Source organism: Maniola jurtina, chromosome Z (genome assembly GCF_905333055.1).
Source record: "Maniola jurtina chromosome Z, ilManJurt1.1, whole genome shotgun sequence".
Lineage (NCBI taxonomy): Eukaryota > Metazoa > Arthropoda > Insecta > Lepidoptera > Nymphalidae > Maniola > Maniola jurtina.
Window position 1 is genome coordinate 420,849 of NC_060058.1, and position 24,849 is coordinate 445,697.

General features: G+C 39.3%; 1 protein-coding gene across 8 annotated transcripts in view; it reads left to right on the top strand.

Annotated features, from left to right (window-relative positions):
* Nucleotides 1–8,184: 8,184 nt before the first annotated feature.
* LOC123880021 (protein AF-10-like) overlaps nt 8,185–24,849 on the top strand; it is a 43,822-nt gene continuing 27,157 nt past the window's right edge. For 5 of the 8 annotated variants that reach the window (XM_045927892.1, XM_045927894.1, XM_045927896.1 and 2 more), the window contains exons 1-8: nt 8,185–8,411; nt 11,351–11,498; nt 12,290–12,369; nt 13,253–13,417; nt 15,864–15,939; nt 16,413–16,534; nt 21,084–21,227; nt 22,670–22,763. In XM_045927892.1, the coding sequence (XP_045783848.1) occupies nt 11,378–11,498; nt 12,290–12,369; nt 13,253–13,417; nt 15,864–15,939; nt 16,413–16,534; nt 21,084–21,227; nt 22,670–22,763 (802 nt within the window). In that variant the 5' untranslated portion in view covers nt 8,185–8,411; nt 11,351–11,377. Of the gene's footprint in view, nt 8,519–11,350; nt 11,499–12,289; nt 12,370–13,252; nt 13,418–15,863; nt 15,940–16,412; nt 16,535–21,083; nt 21,228–22,669; nt 22,764–24,849 lie in introns of all 8 variants that reach the window. The other 3 variants (XM_045927898.1, XM_045927899.1, XM_045927893.1) reach the window with 2 other exon arrangements.

Here is a 24,849-nt window from a genome sequence, read left to right on the forward strand (position 1 = left end):
ATAATTAACACAATACAGTATTAACTTGGATGAATAAATACTCAGTATTAACTACTTTGTTTGGACGACTACATCTTCCAGTTTAGTGATTCGTCTTATATCTGGATGGCTCGAAGCGGAAAAAGGGAAGACAAAGAAAGCGGTGGGCCGATGATATAAAGAAGACGGCTGGGTCATTGTGGACGAGGCAAGCACGGGATAGACTCGTTTGGAAATGTCTGGAGGAGGCCTATGCGTCGGAGGACGCGCTGATTGCAAAATAACCAAAGTGCGAGACTTAAGTTAATTATTGTAAATTTATTCAGCAATAAAGGCTTTATTTATTTATTTTATTAACTGCTTTGTACTTATAATATGTATGAAATATAAACCTTCCTCTTGAATCATTCTATCTACTGATGAATTCATATGAGTTCGACTCGCGCGCTCTTGTCCGTTTTTAGGGTTCCTAGTTTATTCTATTTAGCAAACAATGTCCACTTGTTATACGTGCTACTGAAATGGAAATTATATATATTATACAAGTACATTCGAAGAGCCATACAAAATGACAGATATTTTTTGTGCCGATTTGAATTTTGAAGCGCCCCACCAAGCATACCGGGAATTAAACTGACACTTTGAGTCTTTGGGTCTTCATGTTGACACTCTGTTGACAGATGTCACTGCAGAGTGCAGCTGTCAGCGCCGAAATAGAGACAATCAAGTTGCTTAAAAAACAGATCGTCAGAAGCAGGTCCAGTGTACCTATTTATATTAGTAGAGATCAGTGCCTGCTACATACTGCTAGTACAACTTACAGAAGTACGTGCTTTCAATTGTTTTGACCACTTGGGAAATAGAATGCATATTAATTATATATTATCATTCTACCTGCGGCGCGATTCAATGGATTCGATACAGTTTTCGCTATACATGGTGTTATTTTTTGAGCGATCAGTGAGGCAAAAGCTATTAAAAAGAGAAGCCTGTCGCCGATTTTATGGAAAATATAAACGGCATTCAAAGTTTTTCAAAACATCGCACAAACAACTCTCCAAGCGAACCCAGTAACACATACGTATCCCAACTACACACTCGCTTCTCGTTGCTCGCCAACTCGTTTCTAGTTATTAGTTTTAATTCAACTCGTTCTCGCTAGACGGGGTCGAACCACTGCATTAGGGTTGAATCAAATTGACAGACTCGAAGCGCACCGCGACGTCAAAATTTTAATTCGCTTCGACTCTGTATTAATGTGAATGAACCCTTACCTCAAGAGACTCCCCCGGCGTGCAAGTGTTTTTGCAAACACGTGCGTGTATCAGAGAATCAGTCAACGTAAGAATGATGTATGGTCAAGATAAGAATACCTAAGACGCCATCACAACAACTCGCTGTTTATGGTGTTCGTTAAAAATAGAACCGAGACCGAGAATGTTTTCCACCGACTTACAAAAACGGCTGATGTTTTTTTCTATGTTTGCACCGATTTTCCAAAAGTAGTCCAATTAGGTATAAATACCTATCCTTTAATCCTTACGGTTGAGCAGTTCTGCCTAGTTATTTTAACTCTCTACCTATTACGGTTAACGAGATACAACCTGCTGACAGATAGACGGACTGACGGACAGCGGAGGCTTGGTAGTACGGCTTTTAGCACACTCTTCGGATATGTACTAGGTGCGGAACCCAAAAAAAACTGGAATTGAAAAAACTGGATTGGAAGTTCGATACCGGGTGCGTACCCGGTATCGAACTTCCAATCTCCCGAATAAGAGTTCACTAGGCTATCGCGGCTATGAGAGCCCCTAAAAAAATAATTGAATTTTAAATTCAATATTCGGTTTTGGGTCAAAGTTCTAAGCCGAATGACAAAATTCGTCAATGCGTTTCGTCTTCGAATAAGAGATTCGTGACATGCAGACAGACAAACAAACACATAGCAAAGTGACATTAATAGAACCCCGTTTGGTACTCTTTTGGTATGAAAGAACCTGTATCATATCTATAATAATCTATTTATAATGCGAAAGTGCGTTGGTTTGTTGGTTTGTCGGTTTGTACTTCCATATTCAGGACTCAACAGAGCAACGGGTCGACTTGTATAAAAAAAAAAGAATATTAACCATGCTAATCATGACTAATATTCCTCTTTCCCCTCCTATTAAGCGTAAAGCCTGTGCCAGGAGTGGGTACGACAATAGTGCAATGGGTGGGGTTTGAACCACCGACCTTTCGGAGTTCAGTCCGCTCTTCAACCGTTGAGCTATCGACGCTCTAAACGAGTGACATTATGTTAATTTTTATCCCAGAAAATCAAACAATTCTCACGGGATTTTTAAAAACCTAAATCCACGCGAACGAAGTCGCGGGCATCAGCTAGTAATAAACATATCAGCTAGTAAGAAGTATATACAACATCGTACTGGAGTAGTCGGTAGCGATAGTTGGAGGGGTTGGGGGTCGGGAGTCGGGGGCCTGGCATTGAATGGAGCCGAATCGATGCTCTGGCGGCGCCGTCCAGTCTGCATCTGTTCCTAACGCTGACGTCAATGGAGAAAGTTGTACAAAACTGACAACATGGGCCAAATCTTTGCGGCACTATACTAGTTCACGTCAGTTAGTGAACTTCCAACAAAAGTTAGTACATTTAACGCAGGTAGCAATGAAGTAGACCTAGTTTACTCTCATACAATACCATCGGTACAGTGGTACCAGCACGGTTGGAGCCGGAAAGTCCTTGAGTGAGACCGCGTATAAGCAAGCGTAGTGTGGAACGCTCTCCAGCACGATGGATCGACGATATAAAGCGGCTGGCGGGAAGTGGCTGGATGAGGAGCCTTCCTCACCCAGTCACTCCCCGCCAGCCGCTTTAAGGTGCCCACGCACTCGAACTGCACTGCAGCGGAACTGCGCGTCGCGTCAGCACCCCGCACGATATTCTCTCCAGCCGCGACGCGCGGCAGTGACGTACGCGCATTACATTGGTCCCACAGTGGAAGGCTGTTGGACCAATCCCACTGCTGCGGCTGAAGGCCCCCCCTTCCACAGGCTGATGATGATGATGATACAGTGCCACCAGCTTATTTGTTCATGTAGTAGAGTCCCTAGCGGATATTTTTATTTTATTTTATCGATGACAAGTTAACACTTGACTGCGATCTCAGCCGGTAGTAAGTGATGATGCAGTCTAAGAAATTTATTTATTTATTTCATATCTAGGACCTGTGCTACTTATGATAAAATGTCGGAAAAAAATACCCGAGTTCGGAACCCTCAGTGCGCGAGCCTGACTCGCACTTGGCCGGGTTTTTTAATAATTTGCGCAACTCGGCTCGTGATTTAGCCAGATAGGACGCAGCGCGTCAATTGACTCCTGCCCCAAAATACAATGGCGACTCTAGTCAATTTGTTTATTTTCGTAGCAACAACTGTAATCGCCAGCTTCGCGTTCTATAAATAGGTGCCGCGTTGGGTGCCTCCGTGCCTCCTCGTCACGAGACCGATCTGTAATACTTAAATCATGCCTAAGTCATTATTGCTCAAACATTTTTATATCGCGAAAGTAAGACCCATAACAAGAAAAAGTTGAAAATTAAAACCCGACTGTGATCGTCTTAAAACACTGAAATATTAGAGTAAAATTGTTCGTCTGTCGTTTGGTGAATTTTAATGTTGTTTTACATTTATGCCCATGAATTCAGAATTTTCCCCTCTTTCATTTGACACCCCAATACAATAGCAAAAAATATTTTTGGAGACCCCCACTTTTTTTGATGTAACATCCGCTAGGTCAATTTTTTTAATATAAAATATAGCCTATGTCACTTAGGCCTTTACAACGAATCAATTGACACCTCATTCATCAAAATCGGCCAAGTAGTTTAGGCGCTATGGTGGAACACACAGAATCTGGATACAAACATACAGACATACATAAAATCATAACCCTTCCTTATGGCTTTGCCGCAGTTGGGTAAAAAGCAAATGAAAACAAGATAAAACAGCTCAAAAACACGACTACTACCCGCGAATTGCCGATAGATTATTATCTATCTTAAACTTAGTATAAAATTACTAGCCGATGCCCGCGATTTCGCCCGCGTGGATTTAGGTTTAACGAAATCCCGTGGGAACTCTTTGATTTTCCGGGATAAAAAGTAGCCTGTGTGCTAATCCAGGATATTATCTATGTCCATTCCAAATTTCAGCCAAATCCGTCCAGTAGTTTTTGCGTGAAGGAGTAACAAACATACACACACACATACACACAAACTTAACTATAATATGCTAGGCCCAGATAAAACCCTGTACTGTTTACTAGCTATTACACTGATCGCGAGCAATTTGCTCTTATCCATTGAGGAGTTCCGTTCTCCATCTCCGAATTCAGATCTTCACCAAATTTATATGGGACCACCTGCACAGTATACCCTTTCAGACAAAAAAAAAAACAATTTTCCAAATCGGTCCAAGGGTCTTTGAGTAATCGAGAAACATACATTAAAAAAAAAAAAGATTCCGACGAATTGAGAACCTTCTCCTTTTTTCGAAGTCGGTTAAAAATAAATAAAAATCTGTTTTAGAATGTACAGGTAAAGCCATAAAATGATGATACCCCACTTGGTATAGTTATCTTACTTTGAAAGTTGAAACACATTTTAATTTTTTTTATAATGATGTAACCACAAATTCGCGGTTTTCAGATTTATTCCTGTACTTGTGTTATAAGACCTACCTACCTGCCATATTTCATGATTCTAGGTCAACGGAAAAGTACCCAATAGGTTTTCTTGACAGACACGACGGACAGACAGACAGACAACAAAGTGATCCTACAAGGGTTCCGTTTTTCCTTTTGAGATACGGAACCCTAATAAACCGGCCAAGTGCGGGTCGGACTCGCGCACTGAGATCCGTACTCGGGTATTTTTCCCGACATTTTGTACGATAAATCAAAAACTATTATGCATAATGATAAATAAAAATCTGCTTTAGAATGTACAGGTAAAGTCCTTTCAAACAGACATGCAGGCGGGCAGACAGACGGACACCACTTGGGTACGAACCCTAAAAACTGTGCATACTTTCGGCAGTGTGATTTTCCTCTGCTTATCGGGCTAAGTATAAATTGTTATTATCACTGTTTCAACAGCCACGGCGTCATCTCAATTAATGGGCGTGTCAGTTTGTTCTAAGCGTGATTCACCAGCAAATCTGTCCTTCCTCAGCTTTATCTGATAACGTGTGTACATACTTAGGTACTCGAAGAGAGAAAATAACTTCCGTTTCTGATAAACTGAAAATCATGATGACAACATGATCAGGGTTATGGTGATCAGTAGCATCATGAACGTCATGATAATTCCGTTTAGCTGCATTTGATTTTTTATTTATTCAATAACTAGCTGACGCCCGCGACTTTGTCCGCGTGGATTTAGGTTTTTCGAAATCCGAACTCTTTGATTTTCTAGGATAGCCTATGTGCTAATCCAGGATATTATCTATCTCTATTCCGAATTTCAGCCAAATCCGTCCAGTGGTTTTTGCGTGAAGGAGTATTAAACATACACACACACACACACACACAAAAACTTTCGCCTTTATAATATTAGTGAGATAGTGTGATTCTATGGTATACCTACTGTTACATTTTATAAATTTTCTAGGAGCATTTTGGAATTATAATATAGAGTGGCTAGGTATTGCATACAATGTCTAGGAAATGTATGAAACGGTAAGCGATAGATATCATACTTCATACTTTGCCAAAACAAGCCTGGCATTTCATGGCTCAGACCAGCAATCCGGAGATAGACGACAATTTTCCGTAGATCTGTTTGTGCTTAGTAGCGAGTAGTACTGACTAAAATAATATCATACCTTGACCTGATTAAATATATGAGATAAAAAGGAAAAAATACTTACAAACTTCATGTGGTTAGATTTTATTAGACATTTTATTACAATATACAGTAGAGAATCGATTACCCCGACCTCAGTCATCCGGATTCGCGATTACCCGGATCGCCAACCGACCAACTGATTACGACAAATGACAATTACCAAATATTTTAAACTTAATTAAAGATGATTAAGATTGCAATTTTTTAATAATTAAAATAAATAATATATAATAAGCCTACGTGGTCGTATTAGTTTACAAATTGCGAAAAACCAAATTAAATTTGAATTTCGCGGGCAAGCCGGTCTCATGCCCCTTAAGTTTATGGGGCATTTTCGGGTCGCATATAACACCTGAGACCTGTCGCCATTTCATCCATCCCGCATTCATTCTATTGTTCACGTCTCGATCAATGCTACCGTCACTTTGGAAGAGCGAACCGAGGTACCGGAAATTGGAGCAGACCGGTAGAGTTACGCCATCCAAAGAGATATCAGAGAAACTGGAGGGGCCACCGAAGTCACAGAATAGATGTTCTGTCTTCGTTCGGCTGATCCTCAGGCCAACACTCTCCAATTTCTCTTGCCATCTACGCAGTCTACTCTGGACGTCGGCCGCATCTTCTCCGACAAGCACAATGTCGTCGGCAAACAGCATGCACCAGGGCGCTTGTTCCCGTATGCTTGACGTCAGAGCATCCATCACCAGGACGAACAAATAAGGACTTAAAGCCGATCCCCGATGCAAGCCTACTTCCACATTGAACCTGTCCGTAACGCCAGCTTCTGATCGGACCCTTGTATTCGCTCGTCTATACATCGCTTTCACAAGCCTCACATACTTCTCAGGCAATCTCTTCACTTTCATAGCCCACCACAAAACTTCGCGAGGAACTCTATCATATGCCTTTTCAAGGTCGATAAATACCATGTGCAGGTTTCTATGTGCACCCTTGTATTTCTCGCAGAGTTGACGGAGTGCGAATATTGCATCTGTGGTACCTCGACCTGGCATAAACACGAACTGGTTTTAGGTAACCTCAGTCTCCTCTCTTCAATCACTTTTTCCCAAATCTTCATACTATGTGACATGAGCTTTATTCCTCGGTAGCTGTTACAGTCTTGTACATCACCCTTGTTTTTGAAAATGGGCACCAGCAAACTGTTGCACCACTCTTCTGGGATCTCCTCCTCGTGTAACATCTTATTGAAGAACAAAGCCAGCCAGCTCCACCCATCCTCTTTTAGAAACTTCCATACTTCAGCTGGTATACTATCTGGTGTCGCTCTAACATTTTTCATACATAATACTGCTATTCTTACTTCACCACACCCAAGTTAGTTGGTACACTCCTAGCTCTCCACTCCACTCATTCTCTTCATTCATTAACTTTCCTAATTCGAACCGCTAGGATATGGAACGCCCTTCCGGCGTCAGTTTTCCCTTCCACCTATAATATGGGTACCTTCAAGTCAAGAGTGAATATGCAACTTCTAGGCAAGCGCGCTCCATCTTAGGCTGCATCATCACTTACTAGCAGGTCTGATTGCAGCCAAGCGCTAGTCTATATAATTAAAAAAAAAAAACCTGAAATATTCTCTCCAACGGTCTTTTATGTCATCGTCATTCGTTAAAACTTTCTTTTCGTTATCTTTTATGCATTTAATGTGGGTAATATCCTCTAAGGGATTAATTATTGAGGTACAAAACCTTAAAATTGTCACGATCCCAAACCCGCAAAACGAAAACGAAACTCAAACGAAACCGATGACTAAACTGTTACTGAAATTAATAATCACGCAGTGCGCCGCTTGTACTTTCTATAGTTCACAGATTTTGTGGAGAACAAACGTGCAGAAAACTGCAGTGCGCGATGAGTGCGCGTTAGCTCCACATAGGTTAGCTCATATTATTATACTCTTTGGGTTAGCTCTTACTCTTCGAAATGTTTGATTTTTTTTGATTGAAAATTGCAAGGAACATACTACTCTCTAACGAGTGTCATTGATTGACACTAACAATCAAAAGGGCATAGACTAGTATTTTGTATCTGTCGTGGCGACTTGTGTGAAGCTATGTTTTCATAGACATCTATGAAAATTTTATGGAAGGACCTCCTGTTGTGATTGGCTGAATTTATGGTATTCGTGTTGCAACACTGCACTGTAGCCATGACTGTAGCCAATTATGAGCGAGCGTCAACCAATCAGAGGTGATTGCGATCAATTGTAACTGTCATTCTAGCTAAAATCGCACTTTTGAGTTTTGACACATAAAGTTAATATGGCGCGCTCTAAAACCAAACCAGTTATTGTTAAAAAAAGTAACATGGCGCGTGAGATTTTTTTTTTAACGCATTATTAATAGGTACTCTTTGTTGTCGCGGTAATAATGATTGTATAAAGTGAACGCGTGATGAGTGAAGATCTTTGTGAATAAAGATATTAATTAAATTAGTTCCTTCAATAAATATACATAGTAGTGTCGCGTGCGATCTCAGTTTATCCGTAAAAGCTGGGAGCAGGTGAGGCGTTCATTGCTTGTCAAATAATAGAAAATGATGAATGAATAAGTTGTGGACTGGCAAGAAATTAATATTCCTCAACAATGAACGGATGTGTTTTGCTTGTGGTAAATATATATTGCGATGGAATTCCAAATCAAATACCAGTTTCATCATCACTGTCCATCCATCCAATTGCCGATTCAGATCCTACAGAATGTAGGATTTTTTGCTAAAAAACTTAGTATCTAAGCAACATTACGACGCTTATTGATCGGGAAAAGTAGGTTACGTAACTAAAATGATACAGGATGATGTCCACGCAGCTTTGTATGCTCCAAACAGAGTTATTGATTTATGTGCATTGATGCATTTCCTAGGCTACTTAGTAGGAGATCCCAGGCGGGAATTTTGGCATTTACTCGAGCGCGTCAGATTAAGGCAAGGTAAGTTAATTACATGCAGAAAAGTGTGCATTTCAATAATCTCATAATTTGACTTAAGAAAACGTGAGACTCACAAAATTGCAAAAATTGGCTATGACTTTTGGTCGCGTCCAAATGGCCAGTCTTTTGAATAAGAGCTACTTGAGGTTTCACTTAACATCCCTTCTCAATATCTGATGTGCTCGATTAATATTTTTGGTTCTCTTTCTTTTTTTTTAAATTTATAGACTTGAGCTTGGCTGCAATCAGACTTGGTGGTAAGTGATGATGCAGCCTAAGATAGAGCACTACCTTCTACCCCTTCGTACGGCCACCCCCACCATGCAAGCCGGCATTTTTTTTCACTACCAGAAACATGTGGAGTGCATACACTATTAATGTCTGAAGCACTCGAGTATTTCTTAGTGATAATTTATTTCACATTTTTGAAAAGCTATCAACATAACTATAGCGTACATCATATAACCTTTTTTGCTTTTTAGCATCTAATCTTCACAATCCAATAGGTCCCCACGATGCTCGAGTATATCTTTTTTAGCCAAAGGCCCCCTAATACTAGCAATAGTGACAACAATAAAAAGGCAGTCAATCTACACATAAGAAATTTAAAAAATTAGTAACAGCATCCTGTAAAGGTCTCCTAGACTACACAAATTTTAAACCAGTATTTTACCCCATATTTTCAAAAATCCTTTCTTAGCAGATGCGTACGTCATAATTAGAGCTTCCAAATACCGATTTTTTTCAATACTGGTATTAATACCGGATTTTTTTAATACCGGGAATTGGTTTGTAAAATTGGAATTTGAAGAAATGTTGCCATATAAAGTAAGTTCCTACGCAGAACTATACGAACTACCCATTACATCAGCCCACATACCCCTTAACACACTCATATAATCTGACTATAGTCCACATAAATTACTGATTGCAGATAGCTTAGAAATATTTAAAAAACAAAACCCATTACATCAGGCTGTATGAGTCCATTGCTGGACATAAACCTTTCCAAGAGCATACTACCAAACACGGTCCCACGCTTTCTTCATCCACCCACTTGGCGCTACCTTCTTTTGGTCATTGGACCAGCGGGTTGGAAGTCGTCTTAAAATTCACATACAGGACACATCCCATACGTAGTCTCTACTCCATAACACCTCAGTTCTGCGATAGATATGACTTGCCCATGCCACTTCAGCTTGCTAATCCTTCGAGCTATGTTGGTTGCTTTTGTTGTTCTGCAAATTTTCTCATTGCGGAGAGATACCCAACATAGCTCGCTCCTCAGAGCGCTGCCGCTGATCAACTTTTTAGAATAGAATAGAATAGAATAGATTTTTATTCAAATAAACTTTTACAAGTGCTTTTGACTTTTACTTGGGTATGAGGCCATACAGGCCATTACAGGTAGGACATACAAGATACACATATTGAATACTATGAAGCTGAAATCTCTTTGTAAAGTTCGATGGGCAATCTTTCCTAGTGCAGAGGGTAGGAAACTCAATCTTGCTGTTGTATGAGTTCAATAAATTATTATGTTCCTGTTAGGAACTGACATTTTCTGTACTAGCTGATTGCTCTAGCAACTTTGTCTGTGTGGTTTATGTGTTCAAGTATCCTGTGGAAAATCTTTGATTTTCCGGGATAAAAAGTAGCCTATGTTACTTTCCAAGTCTTTAACTTTACCCAAAAAAAAAAAACAATGTTGACCCATTGCTCTGTTGTGACGTGATTGAAGTACAAACCAACAAACAAACACACTTTGACATCTGTAATATGGATAGTAATTTAAGTAACTACAGTTGAACCTGAGTAAAGAACAGTTCAGACGGTTAAGATATTCCACCTACTTGTGAAGGGTTTTCTCTATATACTTACGTTGACACACTCTTTCAGGCTCTCACTCTCTCATATGTCTTATTTCATAAGAGAGATAGAAAAGAGTTTATTCATAGAATAGAGGGGCTTGTTTTATTTAGGCTGTAGCTTTTTGTCAGCTGAATTGGACTTTATTATGCTGTAACAGTTGCTTTTTATGTAGATTATGAAGTGAGCTTTCTGTATCTGGAAGGTACTATTAAGTATTCTGTAGTACAAGATATGCAATATGCATGCAATCAAGCTCAACTTGTTAAATAACATTCATAGCGGGAGTTATACTCGCACGAGAAGGTACCATCATCTACTAGGATGTCCCTCGTTAGGGCTGGAACAGAATACCAGTGTTGTGGGTACATTGTGTATCCACAACATTCAGCTGAGTTTGGGCCTTTTCGTTGCCATGACACAATATATATATGTATATACTGTTTAAGTTAGGTTACTGTTAAGTTAGATTTTAAGACATCATTATTTGTAATATATCTTTTTGTGTTTTATATTATGTGTTGGATCAACAAATAAATCTAATTCTATTCTATCATATCATAAGAAATAACACTTCTGATTTTGATATCTAAGTTTTTTTTAAATATAGCTGTGATGCTAAAGGTTTGTTTTGTTTGTTCATAGGCTTAGTGCAATAATGCTTCCTTCAATATGAAGGAGATTATGAAGGAGATGGTTGGCGGATGCTGCGTGTGCTCGGATGAGCGGGGGTGGCCCGACAACCCGCTGGTCTACTGCGACGGCAACGGGTGTACAGTGGCAGTGCATCAAGGTGACTATAGTGCATACATTTTAGGAACTCACTCACCATATTTGCTATATGTTTTAATAGTTCGTTCACACAGGCTGCGTAAGCGTACACGTAGCGTGTATCATTGCGTTGTAATGTATAAAACTGTATGAAACATAGCACACCGCTTGCGTAAAGCGTGGACATATGCGTAACCCGGTATGTTAGGGGTTTACGCGCGTCACTATGCAGGTGTCACGTGTACGCAATTAGTGTGAATCGGCCTTTAGTCTTCATTGTAAGAGTGAGTTCGCTATCATTCATCATCATCCTGATCAACCTATCACTGGCCTACTTCTGACCATAAGTTCCCTCTAGGAATGAGAAGGGTCAGGCCATAGTCAGCCACACTGGCCAACTGTGAATTGGCAAATTTCACACCCTCTTGAGAACTTTATGTAGAACTCTTAAGCATGTAGGTTTCCTCACGATGATTCTTTCACTGTTAAAGCAAGTGATATTTAATTAATTAAAATGCACATAACTTTGAAAAGTTAGAAGTGCGTGCCCGGAATTGATCCCCTAACCATCTGAAAAGAAAGTCTAGGTTTTAACAGCTCTTAGTTAAGGCCAAAACCAATGAATCGCAGACTATTATGCTGAACTTTAAATCTGAAGAAATTCCGAACAGAAAGCTACTGTACGTGTTATATCCCAGGCCTTTGGTTTTGTATGGATTTACAGCCTTCGAAATTACGAATCGATATATTAATGTGAATATGAAGTAGATATGTAGATACATATTTTATATATTAAAAAACCATATTTTTCAGCCTGCTACGGAATTATTGCTGTACCAACTGGACCCTGGTACTGCAGAAAATGTGAAAGCCCAGAGACCAAGGGCAAAGTGGTAAGTCACACTTCTTTTAATTACTATACTTATAATGTAGTAGTAGACAATGAAAATTGGATTTTATTATATTTGTTTTAGAGCAGAATTTTGTTTGTGTAAAAATTAATAGCATATGGTTGACACATTATAGTGTTTCATCCAGACCGCCATCTAAAGTCAAGTAAAGCAGTTAAAACCTTTTTTTTTATTACTTTACTTTCTTAGTTGTAGTTTATTTTTGGGAACAGATATCATTTGTCCACAATGATTGGATCTTACATTCGTGATAATGGATTTTTCGACAATCATATACAGTCACAGAAATTGTTGTCTATACAAGTGGCTGAATTTACAGTAATTGAAAATATTTTCTACATTGAAGCTTTTTACCCGACTGCAGCGAAGTCAAAAGGAAGGGTTATGATTTTAGCAGTCTATGTATGTAATATGTGTATGTATGTCTGTATGTATGTTTGCATCCAGAATCTGTGTGTTCCACTGTAGTGCCTAAACTACTGGGCCGATTTTGATGAATGAGGTGTTAATTGATTCGTTATAATGGGCCGGGTGACATAGGCTATATTTTATACGAAAAAACTTGATCTAATGGATGTTACATCAAAAAAAGTGGAGGTCTCCAAAATTTTTTTTTTGCTATTGTATCAAGTGGGAAATCAAATGAAAGAGGAGAAAATTCTGAGCTTATCTATATAAATGTACAATAACATTTAAAATATCAAGCGACAGAAAAACAATTTTACTATCTAATATTTTCAGCGTTTATTGAGACGTTTATGAAACCTGACTGCGATAGTCAGGTTTCATAAATTGAGTAATGTAAAGAAGTTTTCACTTCATAAATAGTGTGTGTATCAGCAGCTCAGGGTGTGATAACTTGCAGAGGTGTGAGCTGTGTCCGTCCAAGTCAGGCGCGCTCAAGCGCACGGACACGGGGGGCTGGGCGCACGTGGTGTGCGCGCTCTACATCCCCGAAGTGAGGTTCGGCAACGTCACCTCCATGGAGCCCATCGTGCTGCGGCTCATACCCCCGGAGAGATACAATAAGGTATTCACCTTTTTTTTAAGAGGGGTCTCTCCGTCACTCACTCCATACAAACGTAGTTCCAATTTCATTTGAATATTAAGCAACCAAAGTCCATGAAATTTTGCAGACATATTCTAGAAACTAATATCTATGCCTGTGGTTTTCCAGATTTCTGTTAAAATATTCGGTTTCAGAGTTACGCGGTCTTAAAAATTCACATACAAATCTTTGAACAACTGTAATTTTAAAACTACATATTTTTAGAAAATTTAAAACACCACAGGCACAGATATTCGTTTCTAGAATATGTCTGCAAAATTTCATGGACTTTGGTTGCTTAATATTCAAATAAAATTGGAACTACGATTGTACGGAGTAAGTGACGGAAAGAGCCCTGTTAAATTACAACATTTACCTCTTGCTATTTAATTTGCAACTGTAACACCGATTTTAGTACTCGACCCGAGAACTAGATGGCGCTAGTTATCTGTTACTTCGCGTTACCGAGAACTGCGGGTCAGTTGTATATATCGGCTAGCATATGTTTGTAAAATCATTCCAATCGATTCTAATCAAATCATTCTAATCAATTCCTAATGAATTCCGAGTCAGTTCCGGATTCCTTCGCTCGGTACTCAAACGAGTTACGAACTCTGCATCCACATCTGTTGGGACAGAGTTAAACGCTAGTTTCAGTAGTACCAACGACATAGGTGGCACGAACCCCTGCATCCACATCTGCTGGAACGGGGCGTTCCGGAAACCTACCAACCTTCATAGGTGGCACGAACTCCTGCATCCACATCTGCTGGAACAGGGCGTTCTGGAAGCCTACGAAGTGTCAAACTATAAGATTGTACCTAAACTAAGTGGTGAAGCAATATATATAGTTTCCGTCTAGTTCGACCTCGTGTTTTCTTCATCGCCTGCCTAACCTCCTCTACAAATTGGCGCCCAACGTGGGGCTGGTCCAATGCCTCTATAAATTGGCGATCCAACGTGCGGCTGGTTCAACGCCTCTACAAATTGGCGCTCCAACTGGTGGCCGATCCGACGCAACGGCCGACGCGACTACAAGCGACTTATGAAGGACGACGAGCAGGTCTTTGACGAAACGTGTATCTCCGTGGACGTTGATCCACGCAACATCTTCGAACTCTGTGAAGAGAGTTTCTGAACTACCTTGATGTCACTATGCGTTCTGTTAGACTGGAACCAGTATCTTCGCCTTCGCTTCATGAAGACAGTCAGCCAAATACGCTGTCAGACTAACCTTATAGTCCGCTCATCTCTTTGACACTCAGCCCACTGAAGAGGAAACACTTTGAACTTTTGATGATCATTATCCTGTACTAGATGCTCTATATGAAGATGCTATGGAAAGCTGGAAAATTATGGCGACGCACCCAAATTTTTTCTTACCAAGAACGAAAACGTGTTCAATCCTAATGGGAAGCAAGCTACTTTGTCCTTGGAGCAGTTTCAGTGCAGGGGGAGGGTGGATAAGCACTTTGTTAACACAAAGCCTGAACGAAGATTTAAGAGATTGGATGGACGAGAATAATTTCTTACCAAGGCTAACAACGACAATTCCTCGATGCCATCGAGGAAGATCTCCAAGGAACGACTACAACTTCCTGTCTCTCTCGTCGGGACGACTTCGCAGACAGAGGGGGAGACTGTAACACCGATTTTAGTACTCGACCCGAGAACTAGATGGCGCTAGTTATCTGTTACTTCGCGTTACCGAGAACTGCGGGTCAGTTGTATATATCGGCTAGCATATGTTTGTAAAATCATTCCAATCGATTCTAATCAAATCATTCTAATCAATTCCTAATGAATTCCGAGTCAGTTCCGGATTCCTTCGCTCGGTACTCAAACGAGTTACGAACTCTGCATCCACATCTGTTGGGACAGAGTTAAACGCTAGTTTCAGTAGTACCAACGACATAGGTGGCACGAACCCCTGCATCCACATCTGCTGGAACGGGGCGTTCCGGAAACCTACCAACCTTCATAGGTGGCACGAACTCCTGCATCCACATCTGCTGGAACAGGGCGTTCTGGAAGCCTACGAAGTGTCAAACTATAAGATTGTACCTAAACTAAGTGGTGAAGCAATATATATAGTTTCCGTCTAGTTCGACCTCGTGTTTTCTTCATCGCCTGCCTAACCTCCTCTACACAACATCTTTAACAACTATTATTATATTAATATTCTAAAGTAATCTTAACTTAAACCTATTTCTTTTACTGAATTCCAAAAGGTCGGCGGTTCAAACCCCACCCGTTGCACTATCGTCGTACCTACTCCTGGCACAAGCTTAACGCTTAGTTGGAGGGGATAGGGGAGTGAGAAGTAGTCATGATTAGCATGTCTAATATTCTTTAAAAAAAAGACATTGGCGAGCGAGTGGTGTGTAAATAATGTAATATTACATAATATTATCAACTTTATTTACAGATATGCTACATTTGTCAAGACATGGGGAAAACACATCGCGCCAACGCCGGCGCATGCATGCAGTGCAACAAATCCGGTGAGTTTGTTACTATTATTTAAAGTAGTAGTTTATGAAACTGCTGCATAATCCTATTCATATTATAACACGAAAGTTTGTGTGTATGTATGGATAGATGTATGCATGTTTGTCACTTTTTCACACAAAAACTACTGGACGGATTTGGTTGAAATTTGGAATGGAGATAGATTATCAAGATATGAGTGTAGATAAATGTAATAAAATGAAAAATGAATACTTTCTATCTTTGTTGTACCTATTCTACTCTCTTTACAACCTCTCGCACTGCCAAGGGTCACTGCGGTAGTGATCTCTTATAGAGATAAGTGCTTTCCTGTCCACTTTTCTTTTTCTCTTTATTGTTATCTACAAATTTCTGGTACAAATAAAAAGAAAATAAGTTCTCCAACAAAAATTTTCTAAGCGTGTACAGAAAATCCAGTTAGTTTTTTTGTAAGTATAGATCAATGACAGCCTCCGTTTGTGCGCAGGATGTAAGCAGCAGTTCCACGTGACGTGTGCGCAGAGCCTCGGGCTGCTGTGCGAGGAGGCGGGCAACTATCTGGACAACGTGAAGTACTGCGGCTACTGCCAGCACCATTACAGCAAGCTGGTGAGTCACTAACTACTGATAGACGTCCACTGCTGGACATAGGTCTCTTGTAAGGATTTCCACAGGCCTCGGTCATGCGCCGCCGCAATCCAGCGGCTCATATGAGACTCGTTCGATGTCATCTTCCAAGGGGTCTTCCAACGCCGCGCTTTCCAGTGCGAAGTCGCCGTTTCAGCACCTTGGGACCTCAACGTCTATCGCGTCAGTGAAATTCTAACAATGCGTAAGTCAAAAATATCTACTTTACAGTAGAGTAATAAAGCTTTATAAAATATTCGTTAGCAATCCTTGACATAATAATATTTTGAATAAGGATTTAAAATGGAGTTGTTGGCGTTGAATGAAAGCGGGAGCACTATCTCCATCGAATCGCAAATGTTTAAACCCACCAAAAATGACTTACGGACTGTTAGAACTTCACTGATGATGGGTTTTTCTAACTATGTGCCCTACCCATTGCCACTTCAGCGTCTCAAGCCGCTGAGCTAATGTCGGTTACTCTGGTTCTGCTACGGATTCCTTATCACAGATTTGATATCGTAGAGAAACTCCAAGCATAGCTCTCTCCATCGCCCGCTGAGTGACTGGACTTTCTTATGAGGTCCATGTCTCGGATCCATATTTTATGAATGGCAACATGCACTGTTCGAATACTTTGGTCTTCAAGCAGTGGGGAATTTTACATGACCAGTGTCCCAGGCATAACTGGTGAGTATATTGATATAAATGCCCCACTAAATTCGGCGTTTCATATGACTTCTGTCAATCGTAATATGCTTTAGACGCAGTTGTTTCGACGAACACAGATAAGTTAGAACAGACTATAGGTGCTAAAGCTCTATAAGTGAAGAATAAAATTTAGATTTATCTCTATGATTTACAATGATAATTATATATTATGTGATTGCTTATTTAGTTTCCAATTCAAGAACAATAAACTATCTATGTTTCCGAGCATGAGGGTAATTCACCAAATAATCCCTATGTACATATTGTATTTCAGGCTATAATGATGGTTTTCATTCATTTATATCATTGCCATTGCCATCTATCTATTTATCACTATAAGAGTCCTCGCAGACTACATGATCGGCAGGGAGTTCAGTTGGATCGGGCTACAAATGCGCGGATTGACGATGGCTGCGACAATTTGCTTGCGCAATTGGCGCAGCCATCGCATCGACACCAATCGAAGTACAACTACCACTTTTATAAGTGACACCGATGTACCTGCGCAGAAATCTTATTTATGAATGGCGTGAAAATATCTCAGCCAATAGCACGCGTCCGTCCGATATTGGTTGTTGCCTTCGCGCCATGCTTTGTACGCGCGAATTATGAGCGAGATAGCACGAGTCTCTGTTGTTCTTGTGTTTAAAATCTTAAGGTCAAGCAATAAGGTCTGTATTTGATTGGTGTACATTCGGTTTTATTCGACTTTAAGTTGCGCTTTTCTGCGCAAACGAATTTTGCCGACGCGACTTATAAAAGTGGTAGTACTTGTATCAAGCAAACTAAAAAATCGGCTCACATACATCGCTTCATATTCTACAACAGATAGCCGATAGTTAGCCGTCATTTAAACTTCCGGATTCAAAATAAAAGATTTTAAGCGTAGTTAGACAGTTTTATTCGCCAGCTCTTCACATATATTTTCCATTATAAATCGGCACATCGACCTAAATGTGTATTAAATTATGCACCTGAAGGTTAGACCTTCAAAACTATCAGCCTATCAAAATTCTGTAGTCTGCAGACTCCCTTATAGATACACCTATCCATATATTTGCAATTTTTATTTCTTTCACGTCATCATCATCGGAACAAAATATAATCATACTAAGTAAACTGGAAGTCGATTATACACGAAACACTAAAGGCTAGCAGTTGTGACTAACATTGGGTGTATGTCATTTACTGAAGAGTCGATTCACATTGCCCGTACAAGGTCTGCGTCCATATTTCCTGCCACACATAACCTAAATAATATGTACTTTCAAAGCCTCAATAACATAACCTATATACATATAATTGTACCCTAAATACTTTCAGAGCCTCAATAATCCAACGGTTAAGGAGTGGACTGAAATCCGAAAAGTCGGCAGTTCAAACCCCACTCGTTGCACTATTGTCGTACCCACTCCTGTCACAAGCTTTCGCTTAGTTGGAGGGGAAAGGGGAATAATAATCATGATTAACATGGCTAATATTCTTTTTAAAAAAGCAAGTCTTCTATGCAAGCGTTTCAACCTCATCATTGCTTTTTTAAGCATGATTGTCGTCAAAGGCAAGCCTATAACGGAATAAAAATTCTTTTAAGCTTGTTAAGTCAAGAAATACATAGTTTGCTACATGACTTAGTTCTTTTCATTTAAACCCAAGTTTATTAGTGGTTTTGAGCAAAGATTTATACACTAACCGGCTAATGCCCGCGATTTCGCCCGCGTGGATATAGGTTTATAAAAATCCCGTGGTAACTCTTTGATTTTTCGCGATAAAAAGTAGCCTAAATCACTCTCCAGGTCTATAACTGTACCGATGCCAAAAATCAGGAAGACCCGTTGCTCGGTTGCGACCCGATCGAAGGACAAAACGACAAACTAACAAAAAAACACACTTTCGTATTGATAAAATGGGTTTGGAGGAGATACTTTAGATGTTTTCGACCAATTTTATGTCGACTAATTACATATGTCATATAATTTCTTATCAGTTATCACTTCAAACATTTTAAATGTTAAACTATAAATGGGACTTCGTCTGTGGTGGCGTTTGCTGGCGCGCGTGTTGTGCCTTTTTGGAGTGTTTTTTTGTTAGATGTGGCTGGTTTTTGTGTTCTGCTGGTGTTTATTGGTGGCGGAACTGACTGGGAAGCGCCGTCTAAAGGGGCGCCGCGTGTATGTCGGCGGGCGGGCGGGCGCCGGCACAGACAAAGTCCATACTTATACATATAGTTTCCCTAACTTGTAAATAACTACAAACTTGACATTGGCTAATCAGTGTAAAGCCAGACGAGAGAGACAAAAAAACTATAAATGTTTGGTTCTTTATTGAGACTAGAATGTAGTACAATAGGTTGGTTATAATGTCTTATCTGGATAAAATGTGAATCGACCCTTCAAACAAGCCATCCTGTGTCCCCATCCTATGTATCGACGCAGCTCAATTTTACATTATGGGTGTAATTTAATATATTAGTATAAAGTTAACTTTAGTAGGTAATGTCGCTTTGAAGACAGATCAAATCAAAATCAAATTTTCAGGGGTTAATTCACGAACGTATATTTTTACTGTGAGTGGTAACTTGGATTATACAGGGTGTAACCAGAATTCTAGAAAAACGATGACAAGTGATAGTACTGATGATTACTGATAAGATACCACAGAAAACCGCGAAAAAAATAAATTAAAAAAATCCTGCTTTTAATAAAGTTCAGAATATATTGCAAATACAACATCTGACTGACGCTAGAGGTCAACGAACGTTGCGTAAGTAAGCCACTCGGAGTCAATGACGGGCCGTAGGTGGAGCATTGACTCAAATTTTGCACGATATACATTCCGGTTTGTAAAATACTAACTCACTATAACTACAAAATAAGGCAATTTATTTATTAAGGTCATTGGCATTGGGTTGTGTTTAGGTAGTGTAATACTATAGCTAAGTTTTTGCTAGAGTTCTGGTTACAGCCTGTATATCCTGCGTCTAATTCTATAAAATATGGTTTTCTAAAATAGTGGCGTGCAAGAGGCAATTAACCGGCCAAGTTTTTTTTTTTTTGCGGGAGAGTTCTATAGGGTTTGTATCTAGCGCTCTTCAGATTATCTTGCTCTTCAAAGTATATTAGTTATATTTTTTATCTTTCTCGCTCCAATAATTTTCTTTCTAATTTTACACAAAAGAGCTAGAATTTTTGTTTAGCAGTTTGGGAGAGACACAACTGTGTATTTCGGAAACTAGTTTGGCGTTGATTTATCTATAACCGGAAACAGTGTATTTCTAACTGATTAATTTTATGATATATTGATTTCAAATAAACTGAAATTCGTTCATTCTTTATTTATTTGTATGGACTGCACGCCACTAGTGTAGATCGTTTTAGGATTTGTACACACCACGGGAAATTTGATTTTGGTCATCTTGTACGTTCGGAATCTTATGCTTGCCTATATTGGTGGCAGGAAACAAATTGTTTAAGGCTTGCCCCCTTAGCTGGAGTTGAGAATGGAGTGTTTTCTATTCAACCATGTGTCAGCGCATGCGATGACATGATAAGTCTAAGATGGACGCGCAATAATCTGTACCGGGGCGGTTTAATAGATCTCTTGCTTATACTGAAGTCCTTGATCGGTTCCGGAACCGGTTTTACATGTTGGAACTGATAAATTTAATTTCTGGCTATCTTTTTTGATAATGCTCTGGAGTTTGTAAGAATATAAAATGAAATGAAAAGGCCATATTATGGGTGTCGGTTCCGAAACCTTACAATGAGGGCAGCGCGCACCGTTGCGTCAGCGAAGTCGTCAAAAGCAATTCGTCATTGTGCAGAAGAAGGGCGGTAACGTGAAGACTATCCCGCCGTACAAGCCAGTGTCGCACGACAGCCAGTCGAGTGACTCGAGCGAGCGGGAGGGCGAGGCGTCCCCGGCCGCCGGCGGCGTGACTCCTACTCACACGGCTAAAGCTAAAGGGGTACGTCACACGGGCCTCAGTACACGGACACAGTGGGAGCGGCGCGGGCGGCGGAAACCGCATGCGGCTGTCATGACATACTAGTCCCTTTTGCCTGACATTGTGACAGCGGAGCGGGTGTGCGGAACGAGCGGGCGGGAACACGTTTTGCGCTTCCCGCTCGCATCGTGCGGTTGAATTTTTTCGATAGAAGATTTTAAGTGCCGTGTTGGAACGGCCGCCATTTGGGAACTCTTGTGATCCAAATCATTCCAATCGACAAGTGGTTAATTTTGGAAGAAATAAAAGAATTGTGTGGAGTTTCCAATGGTATTTTTTGAACAACCTTGATTATAATAAAATTCTTCTTTTTTGTAATCCATCTATATGATGACTGGTTTAGGAAATTTAGACGTACAACGCGCGTTAACGCTGAGAGGCCCATGAAGTACTGTGTTCGCGAGTAGAAATCTGCGTTTTCCGCCCAATCCGCACCCTCCCCCGCCACCCGCTCCCGCTACCCGCGCCGCTCCCACTATGCGCGTATACTTACGACACTGAGCCTTAGCACACGGCGACTGTTCACGCGCTGTACCACTAACATGAGTTTGCACATCTCGAAATCTTTCATAGTTTTCGTGAAGTAAAAAAAAATTCTTCATTTTGACATCCGAATCAAATGGACCAAAACTCTGTGTTTTAAAAGTGTGTACAGAAGCACTAATACTATAATAGACGTGTTGCTATTGAACTATAAACCAAAAGCTAAAATGTTATAAAACAGAAGTAAACATTTGCCAAAAATCGAAAATAAAGTAATACATATAATTTGTTTTTAATTTAATTACACCATTTTACTTTGATGTTATAGTTTTCGAAATCTATCATCGTTGATGAGATGTGCGTACTCGTGCTAAGAGTATTGTTTACGTTCATAGATCCAGTTTGCCGCGCTTATGTCGCGCGTTCATGAAACTTGTGTGCCTGAAAAAGTCGTCATGTGTAAAGACACTTATAATATAATATATAGAATCGTGACGTGAAAATAGACTCAATAGTACTAGTATTTTGGTGTAGGGATTCATTGATATTTATGTCCTGATTTATATTACTAATAAATAGCGTTAGTATTTTGTTTGATTAATATTTTTTAGGGTTAGGAAATGTCGTGTCGCCGGCTTAGTTTCAAATTGTCACACATAAGTGAAATATTGTGATTCATATTGAAAAAGAAATAAGCCGCCGACAAACATGCGTATTTAGTAAGTTCGATATAATCTTCTTTCCGTTGAACTAGTTGCTGCCGAAATATCTTTATGAAATTACTTACTTAAGTTTATAAATATTAAAAATATTCACAAATTGCAATGATATATTGATATTATGATTGTAATAATTTTAAAAATTGTTTTTATTTTATGTTTATTTTGTGTATGAAATAGTAATTTTAAGTTGTATTTCAGCCCAGTAGAAAGGCCTCGCATACCGGAGGGGCGGCATCGGGCAAAAATACCCCGAATTCGGCGAAGACTCCAAATAATACAACTCAGCCTATGGGTATGTTACACATTTTATAAAAGTTTTTTAAAATTAAATTGTCTTAGGGCAGGTATTTCAATCGCCACATAATATAGTAAGTTATGTATGTATATATTTGCACCACAAAACACAAATGATAGATTACAAAAAAGAAAACTTACGTCATCAACTAAGAAAATGTTATGATAAGTATGTTTTAGCCATTTAATGCTAAAATTTAAAAAATGCGATAATCACTTCAAAAAAATATAGTGCATTAAAGTTTTCGAATCAAATTATTTATTTATATAAAGTTTCTATTGCCACTTTGTTGTTTTAAATATACTTAGTGTAAATATCAAGGTGAATAAGTACAACTTTCAACCATTAAAGCTGCCATACGCATTTGTATTAATGTAATATAAATTTTGTATAAGCTTAATTCAATTGATACAGCCTAGTAGTCTACATAGTCAATACTAAAAACTTAAAATATATCATGTTGATAAAATTCTAGTGTAGATTGACCTTTAGACCTTAACACTTAATCTCATTCTTCTTAATTATTTTAACATGCTATACAGACCGTTTCACTATAACTTGTCCTTTGGCGTCATGTTGGCACCAGTGCTTTGTCAGGGTTTTTATTCCTTATTCTAGACGATTTACGGGTTATTATTGTGTAAAGTGCAATGTTGCCAACATGACGGCAAGTGATAAGTTAAAGTGAACGTAGTGTAGCTTCTTTTGCTATTTTGTCCTTTTTGTGTCAAATATATATCCCGCGTAAATCTTCTTGGCGGTTGAGTGAACATAGTTACAGATCGTTCGCATTTCACTTACAGTCTTTACAGTTTATGTGTGAGTAATGTGATATAACTATCGTTTAACAGATTACACAACGCAGTATGTAGTTGTCAAATGTATACTGGCAACGGGTAACATTAGAAATGTGTTAAACGTTGTGAATCTAATCTGATCTAATCCCTAAGATTAATACATAGATTTATGGTCAGCAAACGGCTTACGTAATTGCAATCAAAATATAAAAAAATAAGTTAGGCGTTCACGGGGATACACTTTTTTTTAATTTGCTGCGATTCTATCGTAATGTAATTTTTCTAGTTTAGTTTAGAACCCCCACTCTCCTTGCCACCTAGAATTAGTCATTGCGCAGAAATGAGCGCACTTCACGTAACCGCCAAGAAGGAAACTAGACTTCAAGAAGACAGTGGTACATTTCTTTAGATATTGTTAGGCCGCGATTACACCTGTAAGTTTTACTCACGTAAGTAGCTGACGTGTAATTTTTACTCACGTAAGTAGCTTACGTGTAATTTTTACTTACAAAAAGCTTTCGTGTAAGTTTTACTCATAAAAGCTTGCGTGTAAGTTTTACTCACGTAAGTAGCTTACATGTCGATTTTACTCACGTAAATATCTTACTTGTAAGTTTCACTCACATAAGTAGCTTACGTGTTCGTTTTACTCTCGTAAGTAACCTACATGTAAGTTTTACTTACGTAAGTAGTTTACGAGTAAGTTTTACCCACAAAAAAGCTTACTTGTAAGTTTTACTCACGTAAGTAGCTTGCGTGTAAGTTTCACTTACAAAAAGCTTACTTGTAAGTTTCACTCACGTAATTAGCTTACGTCTAAGTTTTACTCACGTAAGTAGCTGACGTGTAAGTTTCACTTTCAAAAAGCTTACGTCTTAGTTTTACTCACGTATGTAGCTAACGTGTAGGTTTTACTTTCAAAAAGCTTACGTCTTAGTTTTACTCACGTAAGTAGCTGACGTATAAGTTTTACTCTCAAAAAGCTTACGTGTAAGTTCCACTCATGTAAGTAGCTTACATGTAAGTTTCATTCACGCAAGTAGCTTACGTGTTCGTTTTACTCTCGTAAGTAGCTTACGTCTGTTTTACTTACGTAAGTAGCTTACGTGTAAGTTGTACTCACAGAAAAGCTTACGTGTAAGTTTTACTCACGTAAGTAGCTTACGCGTAAGTTTTACGATTAAGTAGCTTACGTAATTAATTGAAAAAGAAACTACGAAAATAAATGACAGTTATAAGAGTGTTTACATCAGTAAATTTTTCCTAAGTCAATCATGTAAGCTACT